The 15118-nt window shown below is 53.3% G+C and overlaps 1 protein-coding gene across 3 annotated transcripts; it reads left to right on the top strand.

Moving 5' to 3' along the window:
* The first annotated feature begins 1066 nt into the window (after positions 1–1066).
* On the top strand, positions 1067–11290 carry ST6GALNAC6 (ST6 (alpha-N-acetyl-neuraminyl-2,3-beta-galactosyl-1,3)-N-acetylgalactosaminide alpha-2,6-sialyltransferase 6). 3 transcript variants are annotated; one of them, XM_008570863.1, is made up of 6 exons: positions 1067–1253; positions 2758–2848; positions 4571–4750; positions 6974–7380; positions 10231–10338; positions 11012–11290. In XM_008570863.1, exons 2-6 carry the CDS (start codon positions 2834–2836, stop codon positions 11199–11201), a joined length of 900 nt encoding a protein of 299 aa, XP_008569085.1. In that variant the 5' UTR covers positions 1067–1253; positions 2758–2833; the 3' UTR covers positions 11202–11290. The 3 variants fall into 3 exon arrangements, with proteins under 3 accessions (XP_008569085.1, XP_008569084.1, XP_008569086.1); XM_008570862.1 differs by having other exon boundaries at positions 1073–1123; positions 2785–2848; XM_008570864.1 differs by lacking the exon at positions 6974–7380 and having other exon boundaries at positions 1073–1123; positions 2785–2848; positions 11012–11096.
* The last annotated feature ends 3828 nt before the right edge of the window (positions 11291–15118 follow it).

The following is a 15118-nucleotide window of genomic DNA, read 5'->3' as shown; positions in this document are numbered from 1 at the left end:
CAACCGCTGAGGATGGGCATCGATGCGGGGGTCCCCGGGGCTCCCCTAGACCCACTCCCTCTTGGTAACCGTGCCCCGAGATCCCAATCCTCGTGCCCAAAGACTGTCGTGGGGTTCGCTGGGCCTCCTGCCGCTGACTACCCCGTCAGAGCTCGGGGACCCCGCCGCGGTCCTGCCTCTCTCCTCCTCCCAGCTGGGGTCGGGGCTCCCTACGCCCGGAGTGCGGAGTTGGGGAGGGGGTCGGCGGGAGGGGGGCGCAGAGGTGAGTCCCTCCAGGTGGACCCACGGGCTCGCGCCCCTCATCATCTCGGGATTAGGACCCCCTCCCCCTTCTCCCTGGAGCCCTCCTCCCACGCGGCTCGTGGGGGCGTCCCGACCCTGCGGGAGGGTTCCCCAGACTGGGAGAAGCAAAGCCCCGAAACAGAAGGCAGGGTGTGCCCCCCACACACACTCGGCTCACGGTTCGGCCCTCTTGCACGTCCAGCCTTGGGACTGAGTCCACGCTCCTGGGCCAGCGCTCTGGGCTGCCCCCACCCTGGCCTGAGCGAGACGCTCCCTAACAGGCCTGCTCCCCGGTAACGGGCCAGCTGCTGGGCGCACACACCCGGTGGCCTCAGCCCCGGTCCAGCGGAAGGGGATCCCCCTGGAAGTCCCTGTCAGGCTCAGCCCTGGGCTGCTTCCTGTAAACAAGGCTCCCCAAACCGGCTCTGGGCGGTTCTGCAAGGCGCTTTGCCTCCCTGAACCTCAGTCTCCTCATCTGTGAAATGGGGAATAAGAGCTCCTACCATGCAGCGTTGCCAGGAGGATTCAGTGAGTGGGCGATGCTTAGCACGGCTCCCGCACACGTTCCTTGATATTAGGGAAAGCGGCTGGGTTGGGGGCAGGGGAGGAGATGCGATTCACGGGCAAACTCGCGGAGAGGCGGGCCTTGAACAATGAGTAGCCACTAGACTCACAGCTGCTGGCACTGACCGAGCACTTTCAAGGCCTGTGCGCCCCTTGCCACATCTGCTTGAATCCTTCCAACAACCCTGTGAGTTACCTCCTCTTATTATTCCCATTCCACAGATGAGGAAACTGAGGCTCAGAGAGGTCACATGGCTTGCTCGAGGCCCCCCAGCCAGTAAGTGGTGGAACCGGGATTCGCACTGGCACCTGACATGCTGTACTGACCATGGCCTTCTCAGAGCAGGATTGTGACGGGGCTGACCATGGGGACGGTGGTCCTGGCTGAGGGAACTGCTCAGGCAAAGGTGGGAAAGTTGAGGGTGGGCTTGGGAACTGGAGTGCTCAAGTGTGTGGAGCATGGGCATCCGCAGGAAGGGGCGTAAGACGGAGGCGGCTGGAGCCGTGAGCGCCTTGATGCCCAAGGTGTCAGGGCTGATGAGGCGACGCTGGGGTTCGGGACTCCTGTCTTTTACCCTCACGACCTGCGAGTCCAAGGACAAGCCGCTCCTCCCTTATGATGAGCCTCAGTTTCCTGATCTGTACCGCAGCGACTGGGCCCGATGAGAGTCCGGGGCCCCGGTGGCTGGCGGTGAGGGACGGGCCCTGCAGAAACCCGAAACCCGGCGTGGGAAGAGGGGGCTCCTGCGGGCAGGGGGCGGGGTTGGGTAGTGGGCGGAGCCAGGAGCCAACCAATCGGGAGCGGTGTTGTGTGGACAGCGTTTGGCCCGAGGTTCTCTGGCTTTTCCTGGTGGCGGTGCAGGAGTAAACAGCTGCTAGGTCAGGGGGCGGATATAGTGGCAGGAGCTGAGAGGCCCCTGGAGGAGGGGACGGAACTGACCAGCCCACTAAGCTGAAAGTAGGCTGCACACAAGTGCTCATTCTCTTTACAGATGGAGAAATTGAAGTCTGGAGAGGAGCTGGGTCCTGGGGAGGTGGGATGGGGAGCAGTTGGGGAGTGAGGCGCAGAGCCAGGCTGGTCCCCTCACGGCCGGCCCGGCCGAGGCCTCTGGGGCTGGGGCAGGAAGGAAGGCTGCCCAAGGCTGCATTGTCTCCCAGCGGCCCGCCACCCACCTTCTGGGAGTGGGGCTGTGATCACAGCTGTTTGACAGATGAGGAGTCTGAGCCTTGGCTGGAACTGCAGAGCGAGAACTAGAACAGGGCCTCTCAAAATTGAGTCTATGCCCCTTAACCCCCCAAATCTTACTTGTTAATCAATTAATTCACTCAGCAATACTCCTGCACCTGCCACCTCTGTGTCTGTGGAGGCACAGTGTGGGCTGGGTCCCCAGGGAGTTCTTGGCCTGGAGGAAGGTGAGGAACCAGGGAAGTTCCTGGTCCACCCCAGCCTTGCAGGATGAGTGGGAGTCAGGAGGATGCAGGAGGGAGGGTGTTCCAAGCAGAGGGGCATGACCTCCAAGGCAGCTAGAGCAGAGGCTTTGGGGACCTACACGAAGTGTTGCTCTGAGGCCACCGGGACTCCAGGCAGGTTTAGAGCAGGGTGTGAGTAGGGCTCTTGCTGGGAGGGGGCAGGTCCCCCAGCAGGGGGGCCAGCTTTAGGCCTGCCAGCTTCCTGGGTGTGGGAAGGCCCCTGCTCAGGGAGGAGGGTGGGCAGGGAGAGAGGCAGGGTTCTGCCTCTACCAGACTGTTTCCTGCCCTTTCTGGGCCTCAAGGTCTCCATCTGTAAAACAGATATGGCCTTAAAGGTCTGGGTGCATAGGAGAGGTGGCAGGGGGTAGAGAGGGTACAGCCTTTGACCAGCTGGACCCAGGGGAGGGGTCCCAGGCTATAACCCTTTCTGGTGGCTTGCAGGTGTGACCCCATATCCCCACCCCCCAGGCCGCCTGTAGGACGCCGGCTCCTACCCCTCAGCAGACACCGGAGAGAGATGAGTAGCAACAAAGTAAGTCCCTCTTCATTTCTCATCCTCATTGGAGCCTCTTCCTTCCCTCTGTGACATGGGCTCCTTTGGACCTGCCACAGACCCAGTCCACCATGAGTCTCTCTTCCCCACCAAGGAGTCGCTGATGCCTGGGAGGCCCGGGTTTGAGCCCTGCTTCAGCCACTGATGTGCTGAGTGGCCTTGTGCAAGCTCCTGCCTCTCTCTGGGCCCAGGGTCATCTCTGTCTTCTTAGTTTTGACTGCCCTATCTGTGGTAAAGGACTAGCTGAGAAGGTGACTGTGGTGTGCTGTGCAGGAGATGGGGGTGGGAAGGTGGAGGTGGCCCAGAGGCTGGGGGAGGGGACACTGGTCAGAGCATCACCCTGGGCATGGCAGGATTCCCCATATCGATGCATTCATTCATTCCTGCTTTCCTGAGCATCTACTATGTGCCTGGCTCTAGGAGTCACTGCAGCCTTGGCAGAGCCCGAAGTTTGGGGATGGGGTAGGGTGATGTTAGTTAAGGTCTATTGGGGAGAGAGGAAGCACAGAGTAGTTTGAATAGGGAAAGTTTAATGCAAAGAATTATCAACTATAATCGAGCATTAGAGTAATGAGGGATTGGAACTCAAAGGAATATAAGAATAGCAGATGTAAGGGGCACCCCGAGCCCGAAGTTTGGGGATGGGGTAGGGTGATGTTAGTTAAGGTCTATTGGGGAGAGAGGAACCACAGAGTAGTTTGAATAGGGAAAGTTTAATGCAAAGAATTATCAACTATAATCGGGCATTAGAGTAATGAGGGATTGGAACTCAAAGGAATATAAGAATAGCAGATGTAAGGGGCACCCCAGTCCCCCACCAAGGGTTGAGAACCAGGCCTTGCTTGGAGAGGGTATGGTGACCCACTGGATGGCTTCAATACAAAAACTGCTCCAGGCAGAGGAAGCTGCTGGCTTCTGGGTGCAGCAAGCAGTTGAGTGCACTGCAGAAGCTGGACTTTGGAGAAGCTGGGATCACAGTGAGCCTGAAGGCAGGTGCTTGAGGAAGCTGCCGAGTGCTGCTGGTCTCTGGGCACTGGAGAAGATTCCTGTGCTGGAGAAGCCATGTGCACTGCAAGAGCCTCCCTAGCAAACCCACCAGAGCCAAGAAGCAAATGCCTCTCCTCCTGCAAAGTCCCTCCAGCTCCCTCTACTTTCTAAGCTTAATATGCAGCCAGCTGGCAAGGAAAAATATTTAAAGGGCCCAGATCCATTTTCACAGAGCAAGCAACAAGGATGAACTTGGAGCTGAGAGGCTCCAAGTTATTGATAACTTACAGAGAGTTACTGTTTGGGAAAGACCTGGACTCTGTCACTCAGATGTCTCACCTATCTCCAGGCATCCTCTTAGCTGCAGCTGGAGGGAATACTGACGCTCACATCCAATTTAGTCCAGCAAATCCTCCCTGAGAACCTTCTGTGTTCCAGGGCCTGCTCTGGGATTTAGAATACAGTGGGTGCGAGGCCAACCCAGTCCCAGCCCTCAGAGATCATGGTCTAATTGTGGGGGATGGCAATTTGAATGCAATGTGATTAGTGCTGTGATAAGGAGAGTCCAGAGGCTTGGAGGAGGCCTTCCTGGAGGAGGTAGTGTCTGAACATGTCTGAAATGAAGAGCAAGAGTGGCTAGGCATGGTGGGTGGCAAGGAGGTGGGCACCGAGCCTGCAGGGTGGCTGGCCCTCACTGGCCTCTCCTCTCTCCAGGAGCAGCGGTCAGCAGTGTTCGTGATCCTCTTTGCCCTCATCACCATCCTCATCCTCTACAGCTCCAACAGTGCCAATGAAGTCTTCCACTACGGCTCCCTGCGGGGGCACATCCACCGGCCCGTCAACCTCAAGAAGTGGGGCATCACTGATGGCTACATCCCCATTCTCGGCAACAAGGTAGAGCGACCACTTTGGGGAGCTCCTTGGGAGCTGCCTGGTAGCTGATCCTCTCCACTGCCCACCATCACTGCTCTCTCTTCCTCCACCTCTCCTCTCCACCACCCCCATCCATCCTAGAGGAAAGGGTGGACCCCAAAAGTCAAGGCCCTGACCTCCAGTGACTTCAGCCCCTTGTTTGCTGTGTGACCTTAGATAAGTGCCCTGCCTCTCTCCTCTCCAAGGTCCCACCCTCAGTGCTAATATCCTATTGTCTTCTGAGTCAGAATTCCTTTGGAAACATGTCTCTGGTTTTCACTGATCTCTGTCTCCGCTGGGGATAGGGAGCAGGACACTGGGGTACGTGACAACACAAAAGCAGGAATAATAACGGCTGCCCTTTGTCAAGTGCCTGCTGTGGCCAGCCACTGGGACCCTCAGTAGGCCTCAGACAGATCTGTGTGTGAGGTCAGCATTATTATTTCCCTTGAGGAGATGGGGTAGCCAGGGCTCAGAGAAGTGAAGTCACTAATTCAAGGCCACACAGCAGGTGGAGGGGACAGGATACTTTCCCAACCCACGCTGAGTTGCAGCTGCATAGAGAAGCCAAAAGTTATTTCTGGTGACTTCTATTTGCCTTGGGTAGCCATGAAATTCATGTTGTATTTCTTTTCTTTTTTTTTTTTTTGTCCTTTTTGAGACCGGCCGCACCGCGCTCAGCCAGTGAACGCTGTGAGCGCACCAGTCATCCCTATATAGGACACCGGTCATCCCTATATAGGATCCGAACCCGTGGCGGGAGCGCTGCTGCACTCCCAGCGCTGCACTCTCCGGAGTGCGCCATGGGCTCGGCCCTCATGTTGTATTTCTGAGGTTCACCATAGTACCTCTCTCTCCTCCGTCACTGACTCTTTTTTTTTTTTTTTAAAGATGACCAGTAAGGGGATCTTAACCCTTGACTTGGTGTTGTCAGCACCATGCTCACCCAGTGAGCAAACCGGCCATCCCTATATAGGGACCCGAACCCGTGGCCTTGGTGTTATCAGCACCACACTCTCCCAAGTGAGCCATGGGCTGGCCCCCTAAATTTTCTTTAGTGCCTTTGCATACACAGTGTAAAGCCCTGGGCTCAGTACACACCCTCACTGGGAAAGGGCCCATCAGCAGGTGTTTAGAGACAGAAGGACCTGAGTCTTTCTCTACCCTAAGAACCCTTGAAAAAGGAATAAAACGGTAGACCAGGGAACAAGTGGGGCAGTTTGAGTATGGATGATGTGGAGGGGAAGGAGGCAGAGCCTGGCTTGTAGCTGCTTCCAGCCTAATAAAGGAAGCCAGAAAATTAGAGCTCAGGGAAGTTGGGAAAACCCTTAGCTGAGGTACATGGGACATGTTGCTGGATCTTAGGGTAAGGGCTCAGGGAAGGCTGCCTGGGGGAGGTGACATTTGAGCTTAGCCTTGAAGAACTAATAGAAATTCCATCAGCAGAAAATAGACTCCAAAGAACATGTGATTCCAGCCTGTTCATTTCACCCAGCGGGACACAGATGCCCAGAGTGGCTTTCACACCCTTCCTTAATAACAAGGAGGTATCTTGTTTGTGGGTGGTGTGGAAATGTCATGGGTGCGTTCAGGGAGATGTCCTCTTTGGGGAGCTGAGGCCGAGGCTGGGGATCTGTGGTCACATAGACCTGGATTCAGATCCTGGCCCTGCACTTTTCTGCTGTGTGGCCCACTGTTCTCCTGCTTGTTAACTGTGCCCCAACTGAGTGGCCTTCTCCTGGTCCTCAACACTCCACCTTGATTCCCACCGCAGAGTCTCTGTGCTTGCTGTTCCTCCTGCCTTGAATGCTTTTCCCTTGGTGGCTCCTTCTCATCCTTCAGGTCTCAACTCAGAGAGGCTTCCCCGGATGACCTTTCTAAAGAGCCTTTGCTCCCATCACTCTTAATCACCTGTCCCTGTTTTATTTTTTTCCTAGCATGTATTACTTATGGTCATTCTCTGTCTCCCCATCTGTAAGCTTTTTGAGGGTGGGAGCTGGGTCTCTTTTGCTCATTGCTCTGTCCCCAGTACTTGGCCATCAGCCAGCTTGCTATAAATATTTGGTGCATGTTGAATGAATGGGCTTCAGTTTCCCTGTCTTTAAAATGGACATAATAATTCCTCGCTCCTGGAAGCCTGGATGTATGGAGCACAGGGCCTGGCACAGAGTGGCCATGATAGTGTTGACTTTCCTTGCCCTCCAGACGCTGCCCTCCCGGTGCCACCAGTGTGTGATTGTCACCAGCTCCAGCCACCTGCTGGGCACCAAGCTGGGCCCTGAGATCGAGCGGGCCGAGTGCACGATCCGCATGAACGATGCGCCCACCACGGGCTACTCAGCAGATGTGGGCAACAAGACCACCTTCCGTGTGGTGGCCCATTCCAGTGTATTCCGTGTGCTGCGGAGGCCCCAGGAGTTTGTCAACCGAACCCCCGAAACTGTGTTCATCTTTTGGGGCCCCCCAAGCAAGATGCAAAAGCCCCAGGGCAGCCTTGTGCGTGTCATCCAACGGGCAGGCCTGGTGTTCCCCAACATGGAGGCCTATGCCCTCTCTCCCACCCGCATGCGCCAATTTGACGACCTCTTCCGGGGTGAGACGGGCAAGGACAGGTACCAGCTACCCACCTGCCCCCTCTGGCCAGTCCCGTGCTCTCCCTCAACATGCTCCGCCCAGAGGGCCTGTTGCTCCCAGCATGCACTGCTCTGAGGGTGTGGTAGCTGCTTGCTGCCCTCTGGTCAGGTTTCCTAGGAAGGTTCTCATCATGTCCAGCTGTTAACAGGGGTCATTCCAACTTGCTCTGCATGGCCTCATCTCCCCAGGAGGGCTTCTTCCTGGTATGCATTGTGCTTTGAGGGAACAAGGGCTCCCAGCATGCTCTGCTCTAAGGTCACACTGTCGTTAGCATTTTTCTAGGAGAGCTCCCCATAGCAGAGCTAATGTGAAGTCTCGACTATTCCCAGCATGCCTTGCTTTAAGCACACAGTTGCTCCCAGCATACTCTATTCTAAGGCTACATCATTCCCAGCATGCCCTGCTCTGACTAATTTGCCTAGAAAAGCTAGGCTAGTATTGTTCAATATAAATATAATGCGAGCCACGTATGTAATTAAAATGTTTATAGTAGCCACACTAAAAAGTATAAAAAGAAACAGATGCAGTTAACTTTAATATATTTTATTTAACCAATATGTTCAACATATAGCTCCTGTACATATTTTGTTAGATTTATACCTAAATATTTAAAAATTTTTGGAGCTCTTACAAATAGTATTAACAAAATTTTTTTGTTTCCCAGTCGTTCATTGCTAGTATGTAGAAATATGATTGATCTTTGTGCATTGACCTTGTATTCTATAACCCTGCTAAAGTCACTTATTGGTTCTAGAAGATTTTTGTAGATTCTTAGGGACTTCCTATGCAGGTAATCATGTTGTATGCAGATAAGGACAATTTTCTTTCTTCTTTCCAATCTGTATGTGTCTTAATTCTTTTTCTTGCCTTATTGCACTGGTGACAATTTTCAGTACAATGTTGGAAGTGGTGAGAATGGGCTTCCTTGCCTTAATCCTAGTCTTAGGTGAGAAAACTAAGACTTTCTTGGTCTTTGTCTTTTGTCATTGAATATGATGCACTCTGTTGATTTTTTTGTAGCTTCCTCTTATCAGGGTGAGAAAGTTCCCTTCTCTTAGTAGTTTGCTGAGAATTTTTATTACCAGGTATTGATTTTCTTTTTTTTTTTTTTCCTGTGGCTGGTCAGTATGGGGATCCAAACAGATGTTGAATTATATCAAATGTTTTTCTGCAGCAATTGATATAATCATGTGGTTTTTCTTAAGACTATTAATATGGTGGGTTATATTGACTGATTTTTGAATATTGATTCAGCCTTGCATTTCTGGAATAAACCCCACTTGGTTTGGGTGTATGTTTATATATTGCTGGATATGATTTGCTGATATTTTGTTAAGATTTTTATGTGTCTCTGTTCATGAGAGATATTGGTCTGTAGTTTTGGTTGTACTGTCTTTGCCTGGTTTTTTTTTTAAAGATGACCGGTAAGGGGATCTTAACCCTTGGCTTGGTGTTGTCAGCACCACGCCCAGCCAGTGAGCCAACCGGCCATCCCTATATGGGATCCGAACCCGTGGCCTTGGTGTTATCAGCACCGCACTCTCCCGAGTGAGCCACGGGCCGGCCCCTTTGCCTGGTTTTGGTATCAGGGTCATGCTGGCCTCAGAAAGTGAATTGAGAAATGTTCCCTATTGTATTTCCTTGAAGAGATTGTGTAGAATTGGTGTTATTTCTCTTTAAATGTTTGGTGGAATTTGCCAGTGAAACTATCTGGACATGAAGAGTTCTTTTTCAGAAGATTTTTAACTATGAATTCAATTTCTTTAATAGTTACAGGATGTTCAGGTTATCTGTTTCATCTTGGATGAATTTTGGTAGTTTGTGGGTTTTAAGAGATTGGTCCATTTCATCTAAGTTGTCAAATTTATGTATGTAGTTGTTTGTGGAACCTTCTTATTATTCTTTTAATGTCTGCAGGGCCTATGGTGATTTAACAGGATGTTCAGGTTATCTGTTTCATCTTGGATGAATTTTGGTAGTTTGTGGGTTTTAAGAAATTGGTCCATTTCATCTAAGTTGTCAAATTTATGTATATAGTTGTTTGTGGAACCTTCTTATTATTCTTTTAATGTCTGCAGGGCCTATGGTGATTTCCCCTCTTTTATTCCTGATCTTGGTAATTTGTGTATTCTCTCTTTTTTTCTTTGTCAGTCTTGCTAGGGGTATATATATGTTTTTTAATCTTTTCAAAGAATCACCGTCCACCAAGTATATGCAAAACATTTTCAGTTCAACATGTAATCAATATCGAAAAATTATCAGTGGCATATTCTACATTTTTCATATCATCTAAGAAATCTAGTGTGTATTTGCACTTACAGCACATGTCAACCACATGTCGAGGGCTCAGTAACCACACGTGGCTAGTGGCCGACGCAGTGGAAGCACAGCTCTAGGGTCTTGGCTACTCTTCCATGCCTTGCTGTGAACTGCAGTCACTCCAGCATGACCTTCTCTGATTAGTCTTTCTGTAGGAGTTTGTTCCTACTGTGGGCACAGCTGCTTTTAGCATGCTCTGTGGTCATGGTCACTCCCGATTTGCCCAGCTGTGGCCAGTCTCCCCAGGAGTTTATTCTCAGCATGCCCTGTTCCCACTCTTTCCCTCAAGGGAGCTCACTGCACACCCCTCATCTCTGCTAGGACAAACCTTCTATGAGCATGCCATGCTCTCACAGTGGGGCTGGACTAGGGGGTAACTGAAGTGGGGGTGGGGCCCCAGTGGGTGGGTGTGAGGAGTTCCTGGAAACTCCTGTGGGGTGACCATTCCTCCCTGCCTGCTCCCACCCCTGTCTGCATGCCCCTTCACCATGACTGCTCTCTGCCTCCAGGGAAAAGTCCCATTCGTGGCTGAGCACAGGCTGGTTTACCATGGTGACTGCGGTGGAGTTGTGTGACCACGTGCACGTCTATGGCATGGTCCCCCCCGGCCACTGCAGGTGAGCACTCCTAGCCAGTGCCCTCCCTGGACAATGTCCAGCCACTGGCCATGGGATGGAGCTGGGGGGCCTGGAAACCTTAGCTGGGGTAATTTCCAGGGCCTTTATTGTGGGATTCAAACTGCTCAGCAGAGATCTAGGCTCCTTGGAGCTACTGCAGGGGCCTCCACCCCAACCTCAGCCAGAGTTTGTTCATTAACAATTGTTATAATTATATGAAAAGCCCTCAGGTGACAGCTATACTTTACTGAGTGGTGACCTTGGACCAAGCATGGCTACATTTACTGTCTCATTACTCCTCACAGTGACCCTGAGGGATAGGTACTGTCATTCTCCCCATTTCATAAATGAGAAAAACTGAGCAGGATGTTTTGTGAGTGGCCTAAGGTCCCATAAACAGTAGGAGGTGGGGTCAGGCTCCAGAGCCCACAGCCCTTACCACTACCCTTCACTGCTTCCCTATTGGAGAAAAGAAAAGGTTCCACTACATTAACAAAAAAAGTCAAGGTTACAAATCTAGTTCACTCTACGCCCAATTTACATATGGGGAAACTGAGGCCCAGGGATGGGAAGGGATTCCCCCCATTGAGATCCTATAGCAGGTGAGGGGCTGAAGGAGCAAGGACCCTGCCAGTGCCCACCTGCCCTGACGACCCCATCTGCTCTGACCCAGTCAGCGGCCCCACCTGCAGCGCATGCCCTACCACTACTATGAGCCGAAGGGGCCAGATGAGTGTGCCACCTACATCCAGAACGAGCACAGCCACAAGGGCAACCACCACCGCTTCATCACTGAGAAGAGGGTCTTCTCGTCCTGGGCCCAGCTGTATGGCATCACCTTCTCCCACCCCTCTTGGACCTAGGCCATCCTGCCTGTGGGACCTCAGGAGGGACGCAGAAGTGGCTCTCTGCCCAGCCACTCGACCATGGGCCATCTTCTGGCCAGTCAAGGCTGGCTGGCATGTCTCCCAGCCAATCAGGGCCTTGATGAGGGTGTATTCTCCAGCCCATCAGGGCCTGGGGGCATCTGTCAGCCAATCAGGGATTTGGGATTCTATGTGGTTAATCAGCAGTGTCAGGGTCTGAGCATAGTCAATCAGGGTATAGGGGTATTTCTGAGTCAATCTGAGGCTAAGGACATGTCCTTTCCCATGAGGCCTTGGTTCAGAACCCCAGGAATGGACCCCAAATTATTCCCTACTTGGCTGGGACAGTGGGGTCCTGTCCCAGGAAGGTGGGAACTCTGTGTAGCTCCCTCAATTCCCAGCATCAGAAAGCGAGATTGTATCGATAGGAGCTGTGCAGAGGGCAGCAGGAGAATGTGTGGGGTTGTGGAAGTTGTGGGGGTTGTGGGGGTGTCCCAGAGGTGGGAGGCTGGCATCCAGGTCTTGGCCCCTGCCTTGAGTGACTTTGAACAAACCCCTCCCCCTCTCTGGGCACTCTTCTGCCCAGGTCAGGTTTTAATGTGGTGTCTTCGATCTTTTCCCACCTCCCCCACTGACCACCCTTGGCTCTGTTCTCCCTAAGACTGGATCCCCCCAGCCACTATTCTGTGCTGGGAGGCTCAGCTCCCTCGGGGGTCTGGGGTGCCCTCCCCCACCTCTTTCTGGAAAACTAGGGTATTTCTGTGTGAATGCCCCCAGAGTTGGGGGACTCTGACAGGAGTGGGACAGACAGCTATTTTCTCAGCCCCTCATCCTAGCTGCCATTAGCTTGGCTCTTAAAGGGCCAGGCTTCTTTTTCTACTACCCAGCAGTGAGGTTTTCCACCTGTTAGAGGGGACTTCAAGGCCAAGGAAGGGGGGTGCCCCTGCCACACTGGGGTTTTATGCAGTCATTTTGTCTGGAGCCGCTGGGGGCTTCTGGGGCGCTCCCGGAGCCGTGTGGCCTGGGTTCTGTCCCTTCACTCTACATCAGGCACTTTATTAAAGCCGGGCCTCAGTGGGGTGTGTTGGGAGCCTGGAGGGAAGGGCTTCCGGAGGAGGCTGTGGAGGGGGAGGGGTCGGGTGGAGGAGGCCAGCAGCGAGCCATTGCACATTGGGTTGATGGGGGGTGGGGCGGTGACGCTCCAGACTTGGTTTTGTAATGATTTGTACAGGAATAAACACACCTAAGCTCTGGCCTCATGTCCTGTGTTTCCTGGTTGGAGCTCGGCCCTCTGTGGCTGCGCACTGCGGGCGTCCTCAGGTCCGAGCCCGCGCCCTCTGGGCTCACAGAAGCCGGCAGCACTGGGCTTTTGCAGCTGGCCAGTGAGTCATGCATTTTGCAGCTTGGGCCGAGACCTGCCAGTTCTGGGGTTGGGGGTTGCACAGTCAAGCCCCCCTGGCTCTTCCTGCCCCTACCTCGCCCCACCTGTGTGACCTTGGACAAGTCACTTCACCTCTGAGAGCTCCAGTTCCCTCAAGGGAACTCCCCCAAAGAGCCCAGGTTCTAGGGAGGAGAGGGGCCCCATGACGAACTCTGGGAAGGATTCCTGCAGAAGTTGGGGGAGTTCCTGGCAGGGAGAACAGGAGGGGTGTGGGGGTGCAGGGGAAAGACATCCCATCACAGAAAGCACCTGCAGAGAAGCTGGTGGGAGAAGGCCAGAGAGGATGAGCAGGAGCCAGGGGTAGGGTGGCAGGCCTGGGGGAGGGGTCGGCTCTAGGGCTTGGGGCCCTGAAGGGCAGGGAACCCAAATTCCCTGCCTGGCCCAGCAGGAGGGTCTGGGGGGCTACAGCCCCAGCAGGCTGTGGGGAGAGGTGCACTGCCTTTGCTGCTAGCCTCTCAGTATGAGGGCTGTTTATTCCAGGTTGGCAGGAAGCAGGGGTCTGTGACTCGGAGATTACAACCTGTTTGGGCAGATAAGGTGCCCTTGGGAGCAAGGCCTAACAAAGGGTGACTGTGTGAGACAAGGGCAAGCGGCCTGCCAGGGTCTCCCAGGGGAGACGGGGATGGGAAAGCAAGTGTTCCCTGGGCACTGGGCCAGTGGGATAGTGGCCAGTGGGGCTGGGAGGCAAGGATGGCACCTTGCACTTGTCTCTTAATTCATGCCATCAGTCAGCAGCCGCGTTCCATGCACTGCGTTAGGTACAACTAATAGGGCAGGGGGACCTGAATGAAAGCCTGGTGTTGACACCCACAGCCTGCTGGGGTGGGGTGGGGGGACACAGCTCTGAGGCCACAGCTGGAGGGAACATTGAGGCCAGAGGGCAAAAGGCCATGCATGCAGCCAGAGGGTGGGAAAGCCTTGATCTTTCTTGCTCAGAGAAGTCAAGCGGGACAGCTGCAGGATGGGCAGGAGGCTGCAACACAGCTCTGAGGCCACAGCTGGAGGGAACATTGAGGCCAGAGGGCAAAAGGCCATGCATGTAGCCAGAGGGTGGGAAAGCCTTGATCTTTCTTGCTCAGAGAAGTCAAGCGGGACAGCTGCAGGATGGGCAGGAGGCTGCGGGGCCAGCCAGATGCAGCAATGGCGGGTGGGAGGTGTTCTGGAGGGGAAGGGCCTCCTGGCAGAGTCATCACAAGGGGAGCCTAAAGCCCTGCCTGGGAAGGGGGATATGAGGATAGGGCACATTTCCCACCCTGTGCAAAGGCTTCTGGGAATGTGGGCCCAGGTAGACTTTATCCCAGAATGGCGTGGCTCTTCTGCCTGCCTGCTGGTGGGCATGAAGGGGAGGCAGGTAGGAGGGCATCCAGAGGGGGCAGGTTGCTGGGGGGAGACCATGGGGAAGTTCAGTTTAACATCAGGAAGTGGGACTCTGGTGGCTGATGCTGAGGGCAGGAGCACGGGGCCTAGTCCCCAACCCCTCAAACTCCCTCAGGTGGGACCCAACAGAGACTGGTCTGCTCCCCACCTCTTCCTGGGCCTCTTTGCTCTGGAAACACCTCCTCAGTCGGCATTCAAGGCCCTCCTGCACCTACGCGTGCCTCTGTACCCCTCTCCCAGTTCCCCAGTGATACCTCAGGACTTCCTCATCTCTCTGGGGAGGGCACTGCCTACCTCCTGGGGGTGGGGGATCTCCCACTGAGCCTCCCACCAGCTGCAAACCCAAGGAGTGGCAGCTGTTTCCTGTCATCCAGCTGTTTCCTTCGGATGCTCAGCAGCTCCACCAGCCTCACCAGCAGGCCCACTTGGGGCAGCCCGGAGCTCCCAGCCCTGACCTCCCTGCATGCTGACCCGTGGATCCAGCTGCAAACCTCTGAGTGAGGCAGCCCCAGAATTACCCTCCCATGCTGGCTCATTTTCAAGTCTTATAATTTAGCCAAAATATTGTTTCTTAAGTTTTTTTAAAAATTGGTTTCATTTTTATATGTTTATGTTTTTCGGTATTTTTTGTTATAACTTAAATCATACAAATGATATAGGGTAGAAAGCGAGGGCGTCACTCGGTCCTACTCCTTGTTAACACAGTCTAGAGTATAACCTTCCCGATTTTTCCTCCATGCAATTTTTCCTTTCCCTCCCTCCCTCCCTTCCTCCTTCCCTCTTTTCTTCCTTCCCTCCATCCTTTGTCCTTCCTTCCCTTCCTCCCTCCAACCCTCCCTCCCTCTCTCCCTTTTTTTTCTTTCTTTAGGTTACTGCTGGAAAATAAAATCCTGAAATTTTAACATCCCAGCATTGGTAGAAAATACATAGGTCACGTGCAAATAAAATAATTAAAACGGGTACTTAAAATTTTTTTATTAAAAAAAATTATTTATTTTATTTTAGAAATGTGGTTAAAAAACCCCACAAACATCAAATTTATCATCTTAACCATTTTCACACTGTTGTGCAACAGATCTCCAGAAAGTTTTCGTCT

Source organism: Galeopterus variegatus, unplaced genomic scaffold, assembly GCF_000696425.1.
Source record: "Galeopterus variegatus unplaced genomic scaffold, G_variegatus-3.0.2 Scaffold638, whole genome shotgun sequence".
Taxonomy (NCBI): Eukaryota; Metazoa; Chordata; class Mammalia; order Dermoptera; family Cynocephalidae; genus Galeopterus; species Galeopterus variegatus.
The sequence above is the reverse complement of the archived record's forward strand: the minus strand, read 5'-3'. Positions and strand labels throughout refer to the sequence as shown.

Coding starts and splice junctions, on each gene's coding strand:
- ST6GALNAC6 (XM_008570862.1), top strand. CDS start 1,098: ATGGCTTGCTCGAGGCCCCCCAGCCA. Junction 7,381..10,230: donor GGTGAGACGGGCAAGGACAG/GTACCAGCTACC, acceptor CTCTGCCTCCAG/GGAAAAGTCCCATTCGTGGC. Junction 10,339..11,011: donor GTCCCCCCCGGCCACTGCAG/GTGAGCACTCCT, acceptor GCTCTGACCCAG/TCAGCGGCCCCACCTGCAGC.